At 37.0% G+C, this 17,171-nt stretch overlaps 1 protein-coding gene across 3 annotated transcripts in view; it reads left to right on the forward strand.

The window, feature by feature from the left end:
• The first annotated feature begins 285 nt into the window (after nt 1-285).
• Nucleotides 286-17,171, forward strand: part of FMR1 (fragile X messenger ribonucleoprotein 1) — a 33,273-nt gene continuing 16,387 nt past the window's right edge. For 2 of the 3 annotated variants that reach the window (XM_059824629.1, XM_059824630.1), the window contains exons 1-7: nt 342-432; nt 9,083-9,135; nt 10,170-10,263; nt 11,291-11,362; nt 11,643-11,791; nt 12,887-12,980; nt 13,072-13,188. In XM_059824629.1, the coding sequence (XP_059680612.1) occupies nt 382-432; nt 9,083-9,135; nt 10,170-10,263; nt 11,291-11,362; nt 11,643-11,791; nt 12,887-12,980; nt 13,072-13,188 (630 nt within the window). In that variant the 5' untranslated portion in view covers nt 342-381. Of the gene's footprint in view, nt 433-9,082; nt 9,136-10,169; nt 10,264-11,290; nt 11,363-11,642; nt 11,792-12,886; nt 12,981-13,071; nt 13,189-17,171 lie in introns of all 3 variants that reach the window. The other variant, XM_059824631.1, reaches the window with a different exon arrangement.

A 17,171-nucleotide genomic window follows, 5' to 3' on the forward strand; every position in this document is an offset into this window, starting at 1 on the left:
CTCCCTGCCCCGCCCCCCCGCGACCCGTCACGTGACGCGGATTTAGCGTTTACATTCGAAACGGGCGCCCCCGCGGCCCCCCCCCCCTCCCGCGCGCGCCGCCCGGCGGTGACCGTTTCGCTTTCATTTCCGGGCGGCCGAGGGCGAGGAGCGGAGGCGCGGAGCGTCCCCGCAGTGCCCCCCCCACGTCCCGCGGCCCTCCCCTCCGCCCCTCGCGCGGCCCCACCCCCTCGGGCTCGGAGTGAACCGAGATTCCCCTTCCCCTCCCCCGCCCCGGCACACACACCCCTCCTCCTCTTCCCCCTCCTGCGCCGAGAGAGAGAAAGGGAAGGGAGGAGGCGCCGGGCCTGGGTCTCCCGCACCGAGCCGCCGCGGCACAACATGGAGGAGCTGGTGGTGGAGGTGCGGGGCTCCAACGGGGCCTTCTACAAGGTACCGGGTGCTCGCGGCTGGGTCGGGCTGGGCCTCAGGGGAGGGAGTGGGGCCTGGGACGGGAGGAGGAGGAGGCGGCGGCGGTGGCGGCTCCTCCTCCCCGCTCTGAGGGAAAGCGGGGGCCCCGGGGCAGGTAGGAGAGGAGGAGGAAGAGTGAGGCAGGGGTGGAGGCCTCGGCGGGTCCCTCTCGGTGTCTGGGGAGAGGGAGCCGGGCCTCTGGGGTAAGAGGAGCCGGGGGCCGCCGCCGCCCCAGGGCTGAGGGGACTCGAGGCCCGATGGGGAGAGAGAGGGGGAAGATGAGAGAGAGGGCCCCGGCGTCCGAGGAGGCCTTGGGCCTTCCCCCTATTGTGGGAAGGGGAGGCCCTCGCGCTGCCGGTGTGTGAGAGGAGGCGAGGAGAGCCCTGGGCCGCCGCCTCCTTGGCGCTGAAGCGAGGATCAGGGATGGGGATGGGGCATTAATTGCTAAATCCTCAGCTTTTGTCGCTACTTAAGGAAAGTCTTTCTCGCTCTCCAGGTTTCCAGGAGAGCTGCGCTGCTAGTGCACGGCGTTTAAGGCGCGGGAGGGGGGGGGCGCCTTGTTAAATACACGTTCATGATAAAATGCTGTAGTGGATTCCTGCTCTTAATGCTATGGCAGGGGACACTACCTACTGTTATTAAACAGAGCATTGCTTGACCAAATGTGTATGTGCTGAGTTGCTAAATACATTTAATTATCGAATGTGTTTCTTACTGAAGCTACTTAATGGCATTCCATGTTTGTTTCCAAGCCCTTGTGCTGGTGCTGAATAAAGCCATCACTGAGCCTTGAACATACATGCTGAGTACTCTAATTTTTTTACTACTGTGTAGTAATGCTGTGGCTTTGCATGAGTCGGGTTGTATTAATCAGCATATTAATAGGGTATAATTTGTGGCTTTACCCTATTCACAGAAAAATAAAATTTGGACAAGGTGGATTTGGGCCTACTATCATTGACATGTTATCAGCATACCAGAAACAGTCATGGATTGGTTTCTGCAAGTTTACCATCATTTAAATGTTCCTAGTACTTTAAAAATTGGGCCTAGTTATTGTGCAACATCCAATATTTATGTTAGCAATGAAGGAACAGGTAGAATTTCACACTCTGATGTTAGTGTGGTAGGGCAGGTTGGTATCCAAATGATACAGCTCCAACAGCTCTGAGTATTTCTAAGAAAAAAAGACTTCTTAAAAGCCCATTTTTAAAATATGTGTGATAATCTCTTATTCTGGAAATATTTTTTTTTAAAAAGTATGTATGTAGTTTTTAAATATGGCAAATAAGCATCCTGTGGGTTTGCAGTGTTGTAGCCAAAGTCCTAGATCTGTATGTTGCTCTCTGGAATTAAATTATTTAACACTTCCAAAAATCAGTTTTACATTTTTAAAGATACAGCATTCGCTCAGAAAGAAACAGACGTAAATATTTTGCGTAAGAGAACTTTTAATGAGGCTTTCATCAAATTATATGAGAGTATTTATACAATCATGCAAAATAAATGTTGATAAAAATGACATTATGCATTCTTCAGTGACAAATATTATGAAAGAAACCTGGGAGAATTGAAAGCTTTGTAACTTTTTTTGTTACATTCAATTTTGACATCATGGGGTCCTGTACCCCTTTCATCCATAACATACAGACATTTCTGGTTGTAGGTAGTTTAGGCTAAAATTTCATTTGAGCATATATTCATGGGGGCTTATTCGTTAAACATGACTTAGTGCATCCAAGTTATAACACAGACATTGCTTCCTCCAAGTTGCATATTATGTTTGCCTTTTAACTTTTAGAAATTTAAACATAGGAATTTTTTTGCCTCTTCTTAATCTCTGACCAAGAGGACTTGGTTAATTTATCTAAGGGGATAAACAGGGCACACAGATTTATTCGTCTTCACCTGTATTACCTGTCTAGATGGAGCATCACACTTAAAATAAATGCAGCAACTATTTTTTTTTAAACTAAAAGAAGGTTTTTAAAAAAAAAAAAACAAAACAAACATTTGTGCAATAATGTTCAATGTAAATCAGCAGTTTTTCTCTAGCCAGATTTACTTGAATTTTAGGTACAATTTTTTCTTTCATCATAATGTCCGAGTATCACTCTGTTATTAAGTAATTTATCTAAATGTTTTCTTGTGAGTTTTATGCCCATCTTGCAGATGGGGAATTTGATTATAAAATGAATTGGTTGACCCAGCATAACAAGAAGTATGATGATGTCAAGTGCGGACTTAATTGCAAGACAATTTTATTTTTTTCATTTAAAAAGTTTCTTTAAGCACCCTCTTGAGAAATGTTTTACAACAGTAATGCTGCAAACAAATCAAAAGCAAAACAATTCTTTTATTCAATCTCATGGTTTACTGATAACTTGTGATAATTTCTTTGGCTTTGAATCATTCTGAAGATCTTCATCAGAATATGTAAATGTTTTGGAAAAATACACCTCTATCTTGATATTAAGACATGGAGGGGAGGAATATGAGGCTTTTAGAGTCAGGAAGGGACTAAGTGGCCCAAGTAGGCACCTAATTGCCACTTCAGGTTTTCATATCCTCCTTGTAGCAATCTTTGAGGACTTTATAAATTCAAGCACTTAGTTTCATTTTTGAGTGTACCCAGCAGCATCTTGATCTCGACAGTACAAAATTGGTGCCTAATTGTCACCTAAGCCCGACTGAGAGTAATAAACCAGTCTTTGCTTGTATTACCTGTGGGACTTGATCCAGAACACATTCTGAGATACATTTAGAGGGATGGTGTTCCACACAAAACATAGGAGAAGGTTTGAGAATGCATTCATACTCAACTGGAAGATTTTAATTAAAATTTCATACTGGTCAGATGCACTACGTTTCACAGAGTATTGGAGTGTGTTGGTGTGATTGCTGTAGTAGAGACTAGTTCTTTCTGAATGGAATTAAAATACTGTTTGGTGAATGCTTTGTACTTTCATGAATTTTTTCTCCTTGGCTAAGAGGAATTACTCCATGGAAAGTGCAGTGCAATGAATGAGCATGATTCAGGGATAATTGACAATCTAGTACCTAGAGATGCTTAGTCATGATTTGGTGTGTTGCTGGCCCCAGAATCCTTGGAAAGAAAATAGTAGATTCCCTTATTTATTTTAAGAAGATTGGTCCAACAAGCCACCAGGACTGTGAATCCTAAGGGCAGGGAACTGCCTTTTTGCAGCTCACAGCCAAGTAACTAAATCTTGAACATGTGTGCTATTAGGGCATAGCTTTTAATGTCTTTTCTTATGTAGGTGTAGTAAATTGGGTTCTGAAGTTCTTATTTCATTCTCAGAGGACTAATAGGCAGTCCTTTGTCTCATCTTTCCAGGACTAACTTTAGATATTCTTTCCCTCTAAGAGGGGACATGCTGGATGCCTTTCCAGCATGGGATTGATTTTTGTTTTCCAGTTTGGGAGTGATTCTCTGTTGTATCCTCTGATAAAGGTGGAAAGCATCCTATTTATGAGACAGATAGTTTTGGAATGATGTTTGCTGTTAACATCTATCTATATGCTGTCTGTAACCAATTTTTACCACTTCTTGCTCTATAACCTTGTTAAAAATCTTCTTTTATCCCAGTAGCTTCAGCACATTGCCATTGTTTCCTGGGTTTTATAGATACTTCACATTTTTTGGTTGAAGCTACAATTGACAAAGTAATTCATCTTTCTTAGTACTTTATTACTTCAGGTCTCACTATTAACAACTGTTCCCTTGGCCTCCTGTTGCATTCCGTTTCAATTTTTTCTTTTCTTTCACTGTTCCACACAGAGATACCTTCAGCAAATACCTTCAGTCTCTTCGTACGTTCACAAGCCTGTCTAATCAGTCCTTCTGAGGATGATAGCCTGTACCCTTTTTCCTCTTTTGGTTACCATTTCTGTGACTATTCTTCTTTGCTTATTCTGTATTTTTGTGTGCCCAGTCTTTCTCAGATTTGATTAGCCATGGGAGTCCCCTCTTGAGTTTCTCCTTCCAACAGGTATGAAGTGTTACAGAACTGTTATGCAAACAGTAGATACACATTTGTATCAACATACCATTTTTTTAATCTTAAAAAGCATATTTTCCCTACTTTCACTCCTTACCGTTAATTATTCTCATTTATTAAAGTGGTTGACAATGCTCACATCTGATGATGTGAGCAGACTTTGGAAAAAAGCAACAAAACTTCACGGCAGCTGGAGCCTTTATTTGTTCCTTTGAAGTATCTGTCATTCCATTTAGCACAAAAATAACAAATATAGAGGTGTTTCCAATAATTCTTATTTAGTATCAAATAATCTGTAAAATTTAGACCATATCTTCAGCATATAACCCTTCCTAGAATGTGAATGCTCATGTGTTTGAGAAATGCCATGACATGTCAGTGTTGGATTGTAAACTTAATTATCTCTAAGGCATGGAGAGAAACATTAATGGTTTATGTGACTGAAAGTCAAATTTGGTGTAGAAAATGTAACACATTTTGTTTTTTCCCACATGAGAGAAGAGGAATCAACCTTAGCCATTGTAAAATGTACTTCTGTTCACAGATGTAAGAGCAAACCTTTTTCATGGATTCTAGTTTCTTTTTGTGGACTCTTATTTGGTATCGCTATTAGTGATAGTGAAACTAGACGAAAGTAAAATGAGGGAACAGGACAGTGAAAGGCTACAACAGCTGGGATATTGCAATGTTTTTAATGCTTTTCATCTGTGTTCACATTCATCATAGCCAGTGTTCTGTCCCATCTTGGGTGTGCATTTCAAACTCGCATATATGCACCTTTATGTTTGGATTTCCATGCCCAACTTACACTCTTTATTTCAAAAAAAGACTGATGAATGCTTATTGTACTTTTCATAATACTTCGTATGAAATCAGTACCTCTTTTCTGCCTTTATTGATACCTGAGGCTGGCTTTTCCTGTGTCTGTGAATTTGACTTACAGTGTTAAAGGTGTCATTTCTTTTTAGCACTGTATATAATTTTACGCATATCACAGAATAAAGAAAACCAAACAGTTCTGATAAGCTTTAATTTTGGTTTTCCAAAGGCATTAATGGTTAGTATTTTTATTTTTTACAAAAACTTAGAAATGTTTCAACACATTTCTATTTGTACTTAGAAGTGTACAAATACATAGCACTGTAGAGTCCAAATACATTTTACTTACTACAGATCTGTTTAAATATTCATACCAGAGGAAAATTGACATAATGCTGTGATACAGACTATGAAAAACTGATGTGATCAAGTATCTCTGACATTCTTCTGCGTCACAAGAAACTGAAGAACAAGGAAAAACACCTTTCTGTGCATAGATGGGATTAGACAACCAAATACTTAGGCTATTAATATATTTTGTCTGGTTCATTGTTTTTAAACATAAATCTCACATGGAGGTAGGTAGAAGTGTTGTATAAATTGCGTATTTGAAATTAGGTATTTGGTAAGGCATCATTCACTTTGTAATTAATTAAATATTCCTTACAATGAATTTTTGTACTTTTGCAAGGCTGGAAGTTAAAAGGCAAACAACAGTGTTACGACATCAACATTTTTGGCCAGGCTGGAGTAAAATCCAGGTATTCCATCTGTTTCTGTGGTTGAGTCTTCTGAACTTAGTATAAACTAAAAAATTATGTCAGCTCTATAATTTTCACTAGCGATGTTTGTATTGATGTTATCTGTATATGGGCAACAGTTATCCTTAATGTTCCTGGTTCAGGTTCCTTCAGGTTTCTGCTTTGTGACCAAAGCAATGTTGAAGACCTGTTTAAGGAGAGCTTTTGTAGTAACTGGAAAGCAACAAGACCCTGAAGTAATTAATTGACTTGAAAACCTTGCACATTGTTGGAATCCTCTTCAGCCTAATGAAGTTCATCACTCTTTTTATGGTGACAGACACAGTAACAATGATGAGAGCGTTCTATCCCCTGTACTAGATCTTCAGTCTTTAAATTAGACGTGATGCAAATTGAAGACAATAATTGCCCATAGTTCAATACTCTTTCAACTAGCTATGTGTCCCAAGTTTTATTTTTTCCTGATAACAGAAGTACTAGACTGTTTAAAGGTCTTAGGCTAGTCTTCAACTTGATAACTTACATTTATTTGTGTTGCCATCTGGTTTACTTACTAATGGTAGGTTTTAGCATTATTGCCACTAGTTAGGTATATTGCTGTAGTCACTAGGATTCTACTCAAGATGACTTGGATGTTATGAGCTATCAGATCTGAATGAGATGTAGTCTTGCTCTTTGCTGATGTGCTTGCGTATTTTTCTGTGATTTCCTGTATTTTTATGGAATGTTATTTAGAGCATCTTTTGGTGTTTTGGTCACCATAGAGGGGAGAAATTCTCCAAAAGTGTCTTTCATAGCAGGAGAACTGATTGTTTTGCTATTTTATGAACATGAGAAAACTAAGTATCAACAGATTCTTTCTCAGGGCATTGTCTTGTGTTACTCTTAGATGTTTTCCTCAAGGTTATAAAGTGGTTTTGGTGCCATTTCTGTTGGATTTGATTTATAAAATAATCTCTGCTTTTGCATACTTAAGTGTTACTAATAATACTAAGTCCTATCCTTTTCCAGTCTGTGGTGTGAAGGAGTCATACCAAATACTTGATAGCGATGACAGTATTTTTCAGGTGTTAAAGGCGTCCATTTCTGCTACATCTATAAGAGTAGGTGCTTCAGAGCTGCACATGACAAACATTGGAAGAAATGTGGGTGGAGCCTTTGAAGATGATGTGTGTAATGTTGCGAAATGAGTCAGGACTACCATAGTATTTTTCAAGTGCATATCCAGTTCTGAGATTTTCTTACCGAAGACACAGCAATAGGAAACATTAGATGAATGTTCAGTATCAGTAATGGATCAACTGGGAGTTCTGTTGCCTCTCTATGTAAATAGCATTTCTGTACTACCATCAACATGATCCTGAGATGTGGTCTTAAATAATGTCATTAAAAAATATGAACTATGCTTGTAATCCCCTTGGAAGGAATAGCTTGGAATTTTGACATATGTAATTATGTAAATACTATTAGAGACTGTTTTAAATCTCCTTTAGATGCTAGCAATAAAACTTTCCAGTAACCTTATTCTTACAGTATTGAGAGGTGAGCAAGGTATAAAACCGTTTTTTGCTGTTGTCACTGTGGCTTTGCTTTGACACTTCAAGGTGGCATTAGTTTTCAGACTAACTAGCATTGCACTTCTTTCATGTACTGAATGTCTCTGAGTAATGACACTTGTGCACATGTACTGCTTAATTTTAGTATAACTGGTTCTTGGAGCTCTGTATCAGTTATCAGATACTGCTCTTGTTTGATACCGAGATACTGCTGCAACTCAGGAAATACTTTGGAATTCTTTATAATGGAAAAATATCAGAAGACTTTTTAAAAACCATTTAGATTCCCAATGAGAAAGAAATTCTTACCTTCTTGTAAGAGATAAGAGCTGTTCTTGTCTTGGAAACTTGAAAAGCGAGGAGAATAAAATGTTCCACAGTTTATTAACTAACTCTTCTTCAGAAGCAGTAGTTACTGCTAAATTATTTTCAATTTACTGAGAATTTTTCTATCTACTAAGATGGATCTCCATTGGTAGAACAAACTTTTATACTCAGTCTTGCTCATGGGCTTTTCTCTACCTACCTTGCAGGGATATGCTATATATGGACAAATATTAGTGGAATACTCAGTGCTTCACCAATGTTTGTATGTTTCAGAAGTTCATAGAGATATTTTTAAAAAGAAACAAACAAACAAAAAAAAATCTTCCCTGGTTGCCCCGTGACCTCCATCATTTGAGGCTATGAAAAATACTTTCATTGGTAAATCCCAAAATTCTTTGAGTATTGATCTTGCTGTTCTGTAGATGGGGGGGGGAAAGTTCAGGCTTAAAGCTGAAAATTGATGAAAGGTCAGTCAGTTGAGTAGCATGAGTCAGGAAAAGCCCTCTTGGTGTTGAATCTTAGTTCTGTACTCTGCTCTGTGCTTGCATGGGAGACAGCACAACTGCTATCCATCCCCAGAAGAAAACTGAAGGAAGGCTGCAGGGCATTTATCTTAAGTTTGTATACATGGAAGTGTGATGAAGTAAATAAGGGGAAAACTGTGCTGAAATGGTTATAGATGAGTTTTGCTAGTGCAATATTCAAACTTACCTTGAGGTAAAAGAGAGAAGAGACAGGTTTGGTTTTTTTAAGGAGTACTGACGTGGTTTAATTTGTACACCTGCCAAAATACACAAAATGTGATTATAAAATCAAACATTTTAAACTTTAGTTATAAAACTATTCAGAATGATCTTGTCATTTGTTAGTAACCTTTCCCATTACTTCTAAAAAGCAGGAATAATGCATGTATAGCTTGGGCGTTCTGTCTGTGTGTCAGTCATCTGACAGTCGTGAACCCAAGGAGGTTATCAGCTTTCAGTATGCGTTTTATGTAAGTCTATTGCAAAATTAAAAAGGCTGACTTGAAAGCATACCTAAATTTTGAGTTTCATCAATATCTGTGAAAGGAAGGCATTGTATGAGTTTAAAATTAGTTTTTAAAATATCCATAAGCAGACCATAATTATACCTTTTTTCTTCACAGGCGTTTGTAAAGGATGTGCATGAAGATTCTATAACAGTTGCATTTGAAAACAAGTAAGTATATTGCTGATGTTATATCTATAAATGATGCAGAGTATCAATCTTGCATTTCATTAACCTAATGAAATGCAACTTAATAATGTAGCGTGTTCTAGATACTCTTAAGCTTGCTGCTAGCATGTTTTAGAATTATGTTTGATATTTACTATGTTGTGACATTTCTGTATAAATGCTTTTAATTGTTTAAATCTTTTTAAGTACAAAACTGTAGTAACGTGGGTTTTGTTGGGACGATAAGCATGTTGTACTGAATTTACATGGTGACAACCCATGTTTGAATAAGTCAGCAGTGGTACCATGACTGCCTCTTTCTCATGTGAATGTCTTTTTAGATTTAGCAGATTACATTATTACAAAATCTGGGTTTTAGTTAAGTGATAAGTACCAGTTTTCTAAGCTAGAAATGAAATTATGTTCCTTTCCCATCATTTAAGGGCATAAAAAGTTAACCTTCCATTATACCATTAGTTCAGGATTCACTTCCTTCAGGAAGGAAATAACACACTGCTATATACTTTTTCCTGTGCATCTTTGTTATGGCATCATCTGTTGTGTTTTGGAAATTGTTTTCTAGTTTCTTTTAAAATAATCTTCTCTTGTCATGCTCATTTTATCCAGCCTCTGTTAAAGAAACTGAAAATTAAAACTGATCAAGTTTTCATAATCTGTAGTAGAACCAAAGAAAAAGAAGAAACAGGCTTGTTTCGAAGGAAGTGTCCAAATGCGTAATGTTTTTTAACCTGTGCTTCTAATGTTGAGGTTAAAACCTATAACTGTAAATAGAATAAAAACTGCTGCTGGGAGGTTTCAAAACAGTGCAGGTAGCATCAGGGATTCATTTAAGATGTTTAATGGTCATTTAGGTGTGTTTCTTATATATACGTTGGATCACATTACCTTTAATACAAATATGTACAAAAGCGCCACAAAATTTAAAAATGCAAAATTAATGGATTGAAAATTTTTCTGATTTCCGTTTACAAAGAAGGAGAAAAAGTTTAGGACATTCACTGTATTTTTATTTCTAGCTGGCAACCAGAGAGACAAATACCATTCCATGATGTGAGGTTTCCACCACCTGCAGGCTATAATAAAGATATAAATGAAAGTGATGAAGTAGAGGTATGTATGCTCCATTAACAACATTTGTTGTGAGAAATGAGAGAACTCGGGTGAAAAACATCAGCCAAGGCAGTGGAAGACTTGCTCCCATGCTATATGCTGTCAACTTTTTTGACTCCAAACACTACATGAAACACAATGTCAAGCATGTCATCAAAAAGAGATTTTGAGAATTGTACACCGTACAGCTATTTTGGAATTCCATGTACTGTGACTTCCATGCTGATTTAAAAACATGATCAGCGTTTCTTTGATTACAGATCAGTTCTTTATCAGAACTGAATTAATCTAGAAATCGATGCTGGACTGTAGTTCTTCAGCTGTAAGTTAATAATGTCTATATTGCCAAAACTTCAAGCTGAATGAGATAATTTGCATTATATGTCTGTGTACATAAAATATAAAAATACACGTGTATATGTGGGAGAGACTGTCTTTAATATAACACATTGCTAAAACGTCCTTATTTTATAAAATTATAGAATTGATTTTTATAATTACTTTCAAAAAAGAGAACTTTCAAGATTTACGTTTTGCTTGCTTGCTATTTAAGTTTATTTTGATTTAAAGATAAGAAAATGACACAACTTCTTTTGGTGTGGATGTCGCCAATATCATATGTGTGCTAAAGAAGTGTAGATACATGTCCTCTCCCGCCCACTGGTAGGACCTCATCAGACCTACACACAATTAGAAATATTGTTGATTAAATATTAATAGATGTAAAAGGCTGAATTATCTCTCTTCTGACTGTATGCAAGACTGAAGCAACTCATGCCAGTAGATTGGGTACAACATTATTTATCTGTACAATCTTATATACATAATTGTATATGCTACCTGTATTTGAAGTAGACATTGCAGCTGTTTCATGCTTGCTACGTAGTGCTTAGATTAGAGACTTTGTGTACCAATGTATTTTGCTGGATTTTGTTCCTATAGCAGAGTTCCTGATCATACTAGTTAGTGTCAGCTCCTGCGATATCTTAAGAATGCTACAGATGTATAATGTATGTATTTTCTTTAGGTTTATTCCAGGGCAAATGAAAAAGAACCCTGCTGTTGGTGGTTGGCTAAAGTGAGAATGATAAAGGGTGAGGTAGGAATATGCATATATACATATATATATATTTATATTTATTTATACTTTATTTTGCTTATGTTGTTTTTTTATATTGATGTGCACCATGTTTTTAAATTGTCCCTCTTCATTTTCAAAAATGTTTCTTGATTAGGACTGTTGCAATTACCATTAACCTCAGCCTGAAAATTTCAAATTTGACTTGGACAGTTAACAAAAGTGCCTTTCACTTAGTAGTATAATGCTTACTCTTGTCATAAAATGTGTGGCTTGGATGATTTTATTATTTTTATATCAGTTCTACGTAATAGAATATGCAGCCTGTGATGCTACATACAACGAAATTGTCACAATTGAGCGTTTGAGATCTGTGAACCCCAATAAACCTGCAACAAAAGATACTTTTCATAAAATCAAACTGGCAGTTCCAGAAGATTTAAGGCAAATGTAAGTACAAGCATTTCTTTGTAACTTGTTTCAAAATGTGGGTAACTTGAGCCTGAGGCAAGAAGGAATAAAAATGCTTTTTAGCGCTCTAAATTAACTTCTAAAATTTTCATGTAAGAGTGTAGAAAATATAAATGTGAACAGTAGAAAATACAAATGTGAACATGCTCATACTTCAGAAACAGAAAAGATGATTTTTGAAATGCAGTTTAGTCCTGGAGGAGGAGATACTTTCTTCAAGGTTTTAAGGTTTTTGTGCAGTATAAGATTTTTATTCTTACAGCTGTTCAGTGATGTGCACAGATTAATCTGAATCCCTTCTGTGGACAACTTTACTGATAATTTTGAAGTTGGTATTTAATGATGAAAGAAAACGCTGCCTTATATTGTAGGGCATAAGGTGTTTTGATGATGGCTGTGGGAATAGTTGTGCAATAATCAAACTTCCCATGCTATGATACAGAAACAGCTAGTTTTCTCCTAGAACACAGACATGTCGTTCTCATGTAAATATAGCTCTAAAACTTAGATTAATACTGACTCCCCTTTTTTAGCTTCAGGTCACTCTGCTTTTTTGAGATACATGTTATTGCCTCAATGTGGAATAAGCTATAAATTCAGGTTAAACTAAATTTCTGAAGTTAATGTTATAGTTCATAAGTTCACTAAGTAGCAGGTGGACAGAAGAAGCTTGGAGAAGCAAAATACATCATGCGATGAACATAAGGTCATTAGAATGCTGCAGTGGTTACAGTGAAGTCACACATCATCCTGGTTCCTGGTGTGTTAGAAATTTTGGACTTGCTGATTGTAATTATTATGGCTTTTTAATGTAGCTTTACTTAACTGGTTTGTCATTTCATAGATGTACATACAGAAAATCTATGAAATATTTGTAATCCTATTCATGTGAAAACAAATGAAAGAAAAATGAGTAAAATAAATTACGATAACAGAATAAAATAACACCTGCATTAAAAGGGAGAACTTGGATATATTTATTTAGATTCTTTGTATGAAGAAATTAATCTTTATGGCTGTGAACCATAAATGCAGTAGTTATTATTTTTAACTTTGTAGCGTTTTTATTCCTAGGTGTGCCAAAGAATCTGCACATAAGGACTTCAAAAAGGCAGTTGGAGCTTTTTCTGTAACATATGATTCTGAAAGCCACCAGCTTATTATTTTGGTAAGTACAAATGTCTAACCATACCATTGGTGGTGATTTGTTTCAAAAATTCGTGTGTAAACCACTGTGTTTTCTTTTGTTAATAATTTAGTCAATCAATGATGTAACAACAAAGCGGGCAAATATGCTGATTGATATGCACTTTCGAAGTCTTCGTACCAAGTTATCCCTGATACTGAGAAATGAAGAAGCTAGCAAACAGCTGGAGGTATGTTGTTTGTTTTCCCTGAAGAAATTTGAGTTAAAAAAAAAAAAACCAACAAAAAAAACCTTTTGCTTTTGTTAGCTGGTAGGACTTGCATTGGGGTGAAAGTAATGATTATGTACTGATACTGTTCTTGGTATTAAAGAGGCAGCTGGAGATGTAACCCAACAAAGAAGTTTACGGTTAAAGGGCCTGTTCTTGCAAAGACTCGGTTTTTTTTATCCAATCCCATTTTATTCAGCAGGATTTTGTGTGGGATTAAATACAAAAATATATATATATGCACACACACACACGTATTTCTTCCATGGTTTGAAGCATGAAGTAATTAGCTATTGTTGCACGAATAGTGCCACATATTTGATAGCTCTGAATTACTGTTTTTAAAAATAGATGGGAGTGAATGTGGCATGATACTGAGATGGACTAGAACTGGATCTTGCAAAACAACACAGTGAAAATGAGAGATGGAACGGGTGAGACTGATGTTGGTAGGATGTATGAAGGGATGGGTTTGTCTATAGATAAAATGTTAAGAAATCATCTTACAGAAGATACAGCTTCTGATGTTCCTGTGACTGGAGAGTGGGTGTTGACTGGCAAGAAGCTTGACTCATACTTGTCCATGGGAGAAAAAAAAAAAGAAAGAGTAGGCTAGGAAATAAGGGGATCTTTATACAGTAGAATTAACATTTCTTCATGGTTTTTCTCCTGTCTACAAATCAGAAAAAATAGCAACATTTTTGAAAACTTCTTTTTAGATTCACTGTCAAGAACTAGAAGTACCACTTGAACTATTGTAATTGTTTTACATGGATGTATACCAGCTCTGTTACTTTAGAGCCAGGTTTCATTCCCTACCACCCCAAAGGTTACATCTGTTTGGTTTTAGCTTGAAGTGGGATGTGCTGTAGTAGTTCAGGCCTGTTGTATCCAGTAGGTGTACTCACTGTTACAAGAAGTTCTCTCTTCTGTTGTTCTCTTCTTAGTCTCTTGATTGCTATATTTCAGAGCTGTAATCCAAGTTTGTTTGGGTAGATTTTTTTTTTTTCCTCAAGACCAGGAAAGGACCAGTTTCTTCTCATTGGTGTTCATTCTTGAGCACCCCGCTGTAGCTCTTCAGTAATCCATTCTTTATCTTCCTCCAGAACTGACAATTGTGTGGGCAGTTTACCTCTTGAAGTGCAAAGTATTATTTTGGAGGTGGGAAGAACAACAGCCTCTTTAGAGCTAATTCTCTTTATATGCCCCCACAAATGCATGCACCAACACCTGTTGTCATTGACTCCTTTCCCAAACTAATCTTGGATTCTTGATGTCATTGTAAGGCTGAACCTTTTTGCTGCTGTGAAGAACTTGAGAACTTGATTTGGTTCTCACTAGAAAACCATTATTTGGTTCTCACTAGAAAACCATTATTGGACTTTGGTTTCTACCTGAGCAGTACTTCAGTGAAGGTTGTTGTGAGATAAATATATATGTTTATAATTTGCATGACAAAAGTTGGCTGGTATTTTTCATGTTGGCATTTGTGCTTCCTCTACTTAAAATAAATACAAAACCAGTTTCAACCAAACCTGAAAATAAAAGCTTCAGATAGTAAAAATCATACTCATGATTTCTGTTGAGACAGACATACAAATAGACCACACATCTGCTGAGGAAATATTTAGTGAACACTTTGGGCTTTACTGCGTTATTATTAATAGTTCATTGTTTCCATCAAATAAACTGTTCTGTGCCTTATACTCTGTGAACTTTAAATGTCTGCCACTTTTTTCTTCTAGCAGTTTTATCTTTCCTGCTTTCTGAGCCAGAATCACTAGACCAGCTTATTTTTTGTTTGTTTTCTTTCCATTTGTTGTGTCTTGTACCTTCTTTCTTGTCTGCATCTTAGCTTCCTGACTTGCATTGTTCTACTTCTCAAACATGGCTTTTAGAGCATCAAGTAAAATGACCAATTATTTTTTGTTTGCGTTCTTTCCCAGCAGGTGTGGCTTAGTTGTTATTTTGACATACCAAAAATCCTGAATTTACAAGTGTACTTTTGCATTCTGGTTTGTATTTTATTCTGTCTAAATGCAATTCAGTCATGGCCTCTAAGTAGGTATTAATACATTATTTGCATAGTTGTTTCTTACTAATTTATTGGAAGGAAGTAGAATACAGGATTGTATTTAAATAAAATATATCTTGTAAGGCATAATTTACAGAAAAGCTAATGATATTTTAGTGCGAGCAATATAACTACAGTTTGACTGTCATAGCCAAGGTCCCCAGTGATGATGTAGCTTCACCTTTTCTACATATTGTAGATAGTTGTGTTAAAAACTGATCATGGACTTGATCATCCTGGTTTCCACTCTCATGTGGTGGTCTATAACAGATGTCAACTAGTAAATCAGCATTTGGATTATCTGTTAGAATGTAGATCTGTAAGCATTTAAAATTATACTTGCTTTCTGAGTTGTCTGTAATCTAGTTAATAAAATGCTTGCTAGAGCTCCATGAGTATATGAAGTATTTCATGACACTTGGGTACTCATACCACTATCTACTGTAGCCAATTGTCTGTGACAGTGATTTAGCACAGGGTATTTATCAACAGCTTTAAGCAGGAGCAGGTCAGATAACAGTAGCTGTTTAGCTGGGACAGAGTAGTGCTTACTGTGGGCACTTTCTTGGTGTTTTCTCAACCTCTGTCTCATGTTGCTGAGGTTAAACTGCTAATTTAATGTGTGCTTGTGTATGTCTTCACAGTAGTTACAGCTTTGATTGCGATGCAGAAACATGTATAGGATTATGTATCTTGGCTCTGGAAAGAGAATATACAGCTTTATCTTTACTTCTTTCTTGCAAAACACTCTTTCCATTTTACTTCGAGAATTTCCAACTATGGTAATCTATTATCTTCTCTCGATGCATTAAACTATTGTTACTTTCCTGTGTTCTGTTATGCTCAGACACTTGTGGACAGTGTCCACATTTTTATGTAGGAATTTTACTTGCTATGGTAAATAATGACTTCTTTACACATTTTATATTTGCTCTTTGTAGATTTAAGTACTATAACTTCCTTTAAATGTATGAAAACTTCATTCTCATAAAAAATATATATTTTTTTCTGTATGTTTATCTTGCTGATTTCTCTCTGTATGTTTCTTTTAGTTCTCAGGGTGACCAGACTTAGTGATCTTCCTGTTTCATATAGCACAAGCATCCTATAAGAAAACTGTCTTCAGCAGCCTCTTCATACTTTCAAAACTTATCAGTTACTGTCTTAGTCTTTTTAAACGTGTGGGTTTGTTTTTGAAAAAAATGTGTCCACTTATCGTTTTTTCCCCACTTGCTTGACAGGTTCTGAACTGCATGCAATTCAGCATTTCCCAGGTGTTTTTTCCTTGCACTCAAGAGGTCTGTTCATGCTAATAATCTGAGCCACTTGGGATTGACAGAGGCTGTTCATATCAATGCAGGATTGTATGGGTGTTGATGAAATCTAGGTTTCCTGCACGTTTGAGTATTTTCAGCAACATCCACAGTGTGCTACAAGATGTTTCTCAAAAGCTTCCCTCTGTTCCCAGCTCTCTTCTGCATGCTTGCTGTGTGGTGGAAGCTTTATACAATTAAGAAAACATTGAAACTATATTTTACGTATGGGCTTGTATATGCATACTTGTGCATCAAATCAGAGCTCGCTAACATAGTTCTCTTGGAAGCTCAGGACTGCTTTAGGAAATTGTTTACTCATTGGAGTTATAGTTTGTTTCGGGTTTTCCCTGTTTTGTACGTTTTTTGCAAGTTTTATCCAGGTTTCTAGTGATACTTCTTCAGTTATTTTGAAAACTCTCTTCCAGATCCAAAAGCTGGTTAGTTTTTTGTTGGTTTTTCTTGGTATCTTATTTCATACGGGAGATCCTCATTAAGATTCTGCAAGCCATTTTGTATTGTTTGGCTATACCAAAGCAGTTGTATGCAAAAGTGAT

Source organism: Gavia stellata, chromosome 14, assembly GCF_030936135.1.
Source record: "Gavia stellata isolate bGavSte3 chromosome 14, bGavSte3.hap2, whole genome shotgun sequence".
Classification (NCBI taxonomy): domain Eukaryota; kingdom Metazoa; phylum Chordata; class Aves; order Gaviiformes; family Gaviidae; genus Gavia; species Gavia stellata.